The 6,667-nt window shown below is 55.2% G+C and overlaps 2 protein-coding genes across 2 annotated transcripts in view; one reads left to right on the plus strand and one right to left on the minus strand.

The window, feature by feature from the left end:
* Nucleotides 1-265, plus strand: part of SPRG_20420 (hypothetical protein) — a gene marked incomplete at both ends in the record, with an annotated part of 3,152 nt that extends 2,887 nt beyond the window's left edge. The window contains one exon of the mRNA XM_012347013.1: nucleotides 209-265. Coding sequence (XP_012202403.1) covers nucleotides 209-265 — 57 coding nt within the window. The remainder of the gene's footprint in view (nucleotides 1-208) is intronic.
* A 2,118-nt stretch (nucleotides 266-2,383) lies between these two features.
* On the minus strand, nucleotides 2,384-5,199 carry SPRG_07591 (hypothetical protein; the record flags this gene model as incomplete). Its single annotated transcript, XM_012346880.1, has 7 exons — nucleotides 4,345-5,199; nucleotides 3,876-4,298; nucleotides 3,360-3,830; nucleotides 3,110-3,313; nucleotides 2,837-3,066; nucleotides 2,717-2,785; nucleotides 2,384-2,675 (listed from the first exon to the last, which is right to left on the minus strand). The coding sequence occupies exons 1-7, from the start codon at nucleotides 5,185-5,187 to the stop codon at nucleotides 2,384-2,386; spliced, it is 2,532 nt and encodes an 843-aa protein (XP_012202270.1). The 5' UTR covers nucleotides 5,188-5,199.
* Between the last annotated feature and the right edge of the window lie 1,468 nt (nucleotides 5,200-6,667).

Below are 6,667 nucleotides of genomic sequence, written 5' to 3' on the forward strand. Positions count from 1 at the left end.
CGTGAGCGCCTCGGCCTGAGGCCTGCGCACGGCGTGCCACGTACCATGTGCCTGGGCTGGCGGCGACGATCGGTTCGAGAACTGCGGCAAGAACACTGGCGATTGGCTCCAAAGTGAATCCTTGCCGCTCTGAATGGCCACAAATTGAAAGTCTTGACGCTCTGATTGGCTGAAACGCTTTGGCCTGGCGTTGACGAAAATGAGGGAGACCGACGAGGAACGCTGCATTGCGACCGAGCGATACCTCCTGATGGCGTATGCGTAGTGTTGATGGAGCCTCCTCCAGCACAGTGTAGCTGCGTCATTGGTGCCCGAGGAGCCTCGGCGTCGTCTCTCTGGCGTCGCCGGTTATTATTCTTGGCGTTCGCCATTTACAACCATAAATAACAATATTTGGGCGGACACAGACCTGCCGCGCCGGCAGATCGACCAAAATGAAGTTTGAAAGTGAGATCGCCCATACTTGCCAGCGTGGTAGACCGCACATTGAGGAGTCTATAATGCTATGTGACGTCGCCGTGCGAGCTCTGTAGCGAGAGCAAATGACAGCGGCAAACACTAGTTTGATATAGTGTGCTTTTTCGCTATACTGAAATACTGTACGGGATACAAGGCCTCATCACGCAGCGGTATCGCGCGCACTTTGCCTCCCTTAGCCACATGCAACACGCTCTCTAACACGAATAAAAAGAGACGGCGTCCTCGGTTTCCGCGACTTCGACGCATTTTCGACCGAAATTACATGTCGAATTTCGTAAAAACCGACGCTCGGCAGTTCGAGTTTGGTGTGAGCGCCCAAGCGACGACGGCGACCAACAAACGGGTCGCACACCGGCTCAAGACCCATCGCCAATTGTGGCAGCCAGTCTTACGGTCCTTGGAGCTTCGGAACCCCGCGATGTCACGTGAAGTATTTGGGCAATTCTGCCACCACCTCAAAAAATGGAAAATGGGTTTGCGTGTGATTGCGCTACGTGCAGCGTCGGAAACGGCATGTACGTCGTTCAAGAAATGTGTTTATAGGTATACCCGGGTGCTACGTGGCGCTGGCGCGTCTGAGGGCTGCTAGTCCTCGTTCTGCTGAATGGTGCTCACACTATTTATGGTGAGGTCGTGCGTGAACCAAGTCTTGTGATTGGCTAGAAAGAATCAAGAATTGAGCCAATAACAACATATCGAAACGAGCCGGACCCGCAAGCACATAAGGTGGTGTGGACGCGCGCGAACATCGGAAAGGTCCGGCGCGACGAGCGCCAAAATGGAAGCGAAGAGCATGCGCACATTGTGAGTTTAGAGCTTCTCGTACCAATCGCTCCACAGGATGCGGTCGCTTTAAACGTAGTAACTCCGTAATTGTTGCCAAGAATTCCATTCTCATTCCAGTATAAGGGTGATCGTGTAGTTGACAAAGACGGTGTATCAATGTGCCAATGCGGTCATTTGCTTTTTAACGTTTTAAGAGCACTTTGTATCTGGTGATGACCATTGCGCGTGTTGTACGACTGCTGCGGCAGCGTAGTGTGGCTTGCTCTGCTTCCCAAAGTGTCATCTATCACTGAGCCGACTATAGGCGATTTCATTTCGAACGCTGTTTTGTCGACGAGTGGCACCAGCATCCTAGTGCGGTGTCTCTGAGAGGGCACTACGATCTTAGTCCTGGCGGACCCCCATCGCATCCAAGATCGCACCTCGCGACCGCAGTACACCTCGGACGTCGACGCGATCTCGATTTATGTGCTTCCCAAAGCGTATGTGCCAAATCTTGGTGAGTTCATTTCAAAATGCAGCATGGTCAACCTAATGCGTTAGACGGAATGGCCAAGTGAAAAAGATGAAAAAGATGAAAAATGTACTAGTAGACTTGGTAGTATTGACAAGGGTACATAAATTCAATTTATGTACCCTTGGTATTGAGCTGGGCTTCTCCGCACACTCGGCCTCGCCGAAACAAGCTAACCTGGAGCATAATCGATAAGTAAAGCTAATAACCTAACTAGTCGCAACACCAGCTTGCCAAACTCGTTGAGGATTACGCTGCTGGGAATACTTGCCCGTTCCAGCGCCTGGTCCCTACACTTGGCCGCTCGCCCCTTTTCCCAAGCCACAGCGAGGTGTCCAACACACGAAATCCGTACAATGCCGGATAAAGTGTTTTCAATCCACAGTCGTTGAAGTATTCAACTCCCCATCACATACTAGTAGTTTTAAATCAGGTCATGACGTAGAGCCACAACATGGTTTTCTTGGATTCTAGGACTGCCAATCCAGTGGGCTCCGGAGCCACTGAATTCAGAAAGCCGCGTCTCGGATCGTCAGACCCGCAGCTCGAAACGGCGAGCGTGACACGTCTAACCAAATGCATGTAAAATTAATTTCTACTTCATCAGTAGCCGTCAAGGTCACGAACGCCATCCCAGTTCTTTGGCGAGTCGAAGTCAAAGCTCTTCATGTAGTCCATGACGTGCGACACGGGACCGTCGCTTGGTCGAAGTTCCAGTGCGAGTGTAAAGGCTGTTTTGGCGCTGCGCCAGTCACCCTTGAGGTAGAGTTCGACTCCGTTGGACGCCGCTTCAAGAAAGGCCGGGTCCAGACCCTCTCGGATCTCCTTGTACTCGGCGTCGTTCTCAAAATCCACTGGGATCTGCATGTCGTCGCCTTCTTCATCCTTTTCGAATCTACGCGTCGTGAGCCTCGGAACGATGGGGTGTACGCCCACCGAGGGGTTGCAAACCCTGGCTTGGGGTTGGTCACGTCAAACGTGTAAACTGTCAGCGGCGTGTCCACGCTACTCGACCCGATTCATTTCATTCTCGTCCACTCCATCAAAATGACGCACCCTCGAATGCGGATTCGGTCCATCTTGCGCAGAAACTTGCGCGCCGCCGGAGACAGCAGCGCGTACAACCAGTGGCTGATGTTGACGGGCGTCTTGAAGATCTTGGACCCGGCCTCGAGACGGTCCGCCATCTCGACGTGCGGCGAGATGTACGTCGCATCAATCTTGAAACGTGATCCGATCGCACCTTCGATCGCCCACCCCACGTGCATGCCAAAGCCCATGCGGATCTACGTCCAAGTAGAGTCGCGTCGACGGTTGAGGTCGATGTACCCGGAACCCAGCGCCGAAGCGCTTGACGACCACGTCCTTGATGATGTACTCGTGCAAGACGCCAAACGAGTTGGCGTTGTCGAGGTCGATCATGCACTTGAGAAAGGCCGTGAGCGCCGAGTCGGCCATCTCGGTCGGCGTGATGCGTCGCATGCGCTGGCCCGCACCAGCATTCGCAGGGCATTTGGTCGAGAGGTTCACGGCCTACATATCCATCGGATCCAGAGTGTTGAAGAAGGATGTGGTGTACCTTGCGGTCCTCTTCCGTCGGCGTGTCGCTGAACCGCGCAAAGCCGGGCAGCTCACCATCGCAGATCTTCCAACTCAAGAGAAACGCGTCGCCGACGTTCTTGTTGGCCATGCCGTAGTAGTGGTGCGTCCCGCTGTGCATGATGTGACCGAGCTTGTTGACGTAGATCATGACCTCTTCTTGAAGGCACTCGGTCGTGTCTGTAAACTGGCGAATGTCGCAAAAGCCGTAGATGGACGTGATCTTCTTCCCGGGTAACATGGGGTCGAGGTCGCCGGCGCCCATGTTCTTGCCAATGATGTCGCCGCCAGCAGCGCCAAAACCGACTTGCATCAAGCCCGAAATCTTCTCGAGGGTTGCCTCCAGCACCGCGGTCTCCACGCCCTTCTCCTTGGCGAGTCGCTGGTCCTCATGTTCGACGTGCGTATGTTTCCCAAGCGGGTTCTCGGACAGCTCCTTGACGGTCGCCATCTACATGGCTCGATGACGACGACGATTGTGATGGAGAGAGTGTACCATGCGCTCGATCGGGTCTAGCACCGTCACGCGGGCCACGTGCACAAACGAGATGGACGAGACGACGAGGATGCCGAGGATGAAGATCGTGCGGTAGATGCCCGAGATGGCCGTGGCTCGGGCCATCTCCGAAATATCAAACCAGACCACCGAGTGACACGACGCCGAGAGGAGCACGGGGTCGGCTACAATGTCCGACCCATTCCACGCCGCAAAACAGCCAGTGGATGTGATGGACCGGAGCTCGCTGATGCGGTAAGTGTCGAGCACGGCGGCCTGTGACGGCAAGACCTTGGCCATCTGCGCAGACGAGACGTCCGTCCTTGGAAACGAGAACGACGTGAAGAGCCGCCCGAACTTGTCGCCAGTGATGTTGTGGAGCGAGAGGTACACAATGTCGTTGGTCGTGTAGTAAAACCAGCTCTACACACATCCATGAACAACCATTCAAAGACACAGAAATCGGTACTCCAAAGGTGTTGAGAAAGATCGGGCTCACGGACACATCGGCTGGCGTCGTCGTCATCTGGTGGATCAAGTCAAAGCCGCGCGACTCGAAAAGGTTGAACGACTCGTTGTAGCCGCCGTCAAAGGCCGGGAGCACAAAGCAGAGGAAGAGCACGATCAGAGCGACGCGGCGAATGGTCATTTCGGCCATGCGGCCGCCCGTCTTGCTCTCGACAATGACCAAGTCCGATTCTGCCTTGCTGTGCTTCCACTTGATGAGTTTGACGACACGAATGAGCCGGATGACGCGAACGACACGGACGATGCGCCCGGCTGTCGAGCCCGCCTTCGAGACGCTCGAGACCGTATCGGCGTTCGTCAGCGGGCTCCAGATGAACCCAATGTCGGGCAGAAGCGAGAAGGTGGCGAGGACGTCGAGGTAAAAGTAGAAGGAGAGGAGGTAGCCCGGTTTGCACAGGCACGAGAGACCAAACTCGATAAGGAAGAGGAGGAGGCAGAGGAACGCGACGACGTAGAAGCCCATGTCGGCGCTCTTGCTAAAGAAAGCCGCGCGAAAGTCGTCGGCGAAGAGGCAGTAGAGCGTGATTATGCTCATCAAACCCGCGTACGACTTGCGCTCGAGGATGGCCATGCCCCAGCGCTGCGTCGGCGTGCGCATGCTGCCAGCCCTGTGGAAGGGCGGTGGTCGGAGCGTGGCCATGGTCGTGAAATTGTTGGTCGAATTGTCCCGGTGCAGGGCACGGCTCGTGTTGGTGTTGAATTTGTTGGTCGAGTTGTCCCGGTGCAGCGCACGGTGCGTGTTGCCCGACTGCAGCTCGGGCGAGATCTTGCGCGTGTTCTTCATCGTCGCAGTGTGCATCACAAGGCCCGCCGCCGGGGCTGGTTTCATCGAGAGGCCAGAGGGCGCTGCGAGGGTGCGCGCCAAGCGGACCGTTGGGGACTGCGCGCTATTTTAGACAGGCAGCACGAAACCAACACGTCCTTGAAACGCCATCTTCAACCAGAACAGCTTCAACGTCGAGACGCGCGACGGAGGCGTGTCGGATCGACTCATTGTTTTTTGCTTCAAGCGCAGTCCAGGAAGGATTTCCATTTATGCCTCGAACCTAGGACAGAAATACCGAGCCCGGCCGCACGAGTGGCATCAAGCGCAGGCTGGGAATTATCGGAATCGACTCATTTCGTTTGTATGTCGCATGACGACGGGTCAGCGCGGACGAGCCTCAAGTGTTGGGTTTGAGGCTAGACGACAACGCTTGTAGAATACCTGCCCAAAGCTCGAGCCCGCATTCAAAGAGAGCGGCCCAGAACCGGAAGGTGACGCACTAACGTCACTGCTAATGAATGATTGACGTCGGTGGGAATTATGGCACCGAATATGCCCTGCAACTATGCCTATTTGCTTGACAAGTTGAGCGTCGCTGGTGTTGCCTCGTTGCAAGCTTCGATGCCATTGGCCAGCTAGAATCACACAACTTGAATTAGCGAATCACATTGCACGTCGGCGATCTGCTTCACACCGCGATGGCATGAGCGTTCGGGTCCTCGGAAATGGACGTCTTCTTCTACCGGGCGTCTAGGAGACGCAAGAAGACGCAAGATCAAATTACCTATTGCCAAGTCCTACGCCGCGTGATGGTGCCTCACCACTTATTCTAGACGGGTTCTTCACGCACGCGACAGGGCGCCAACAAAGCCGCGACCTCATTGAGTTCCTCGCTGAAAGCCCCAATAATGGACATCCTTGTAACTGCCAAACCGACTAAAAATCGTCATCAGAGTACAACAGAAGCACACAACCTCTATTTCACTTCACATGGACTCTACTTCTATTCACATTATATTGCACGCTACGCCTTGTTCTCGACGTAGTGGTCGAGCGGCTCTTCCATCTGGCTCACAAACGACTTGCGCACGTCGTCGTCTTCCATCGCGAGCTTGGCCTTGAAGTCGTTGTCCATGACGCTCGCCTCGTCGTTGTTGTCAAACATGCAAAAGACCGTGAGGACGATCGTGAGCACCGAGATGCCTGCGAACGTAAACCACGTGCCGACGTAGCCAAAGCTCGGGTTGTCGACCCAGAGCGAGAAGCCGTACGAGCCAATGGACGCGCCGGCCTTGCCCATGGCCGCCGAGAAGCCGTGGCACGAGCTGCGGATGGCGGTCGGGTACATCTCCGTGGGCATCACAAACGTCGACATGTTGGGGCCAAAGTTGGCAAAGAAGAGCGTTAGGCCAAAGAGCACGATGAAGCCGGCGCTGGACTTTCTGATCTCGTCCCACCAAAATGCCGAGGATGAGGAAGACGACCGTCATGACCGTGC

Source organism: Saprolegnia parasitica (genome assembly GCF_000151545.1).
Source record: "Saprolegnia parasitica CBS 223.65 unplaced genomic scaffold supercont2.32, whole genome shotgun sequence".
In the NCBI taxonomy this organism is placed as follows: domain Eukaryota; phylum Oomycota; class Saprolegniomycetes; order Saprolegniales; family Saprolegniaceae; genus Saprolegnia; species Saprolegnia parasitica.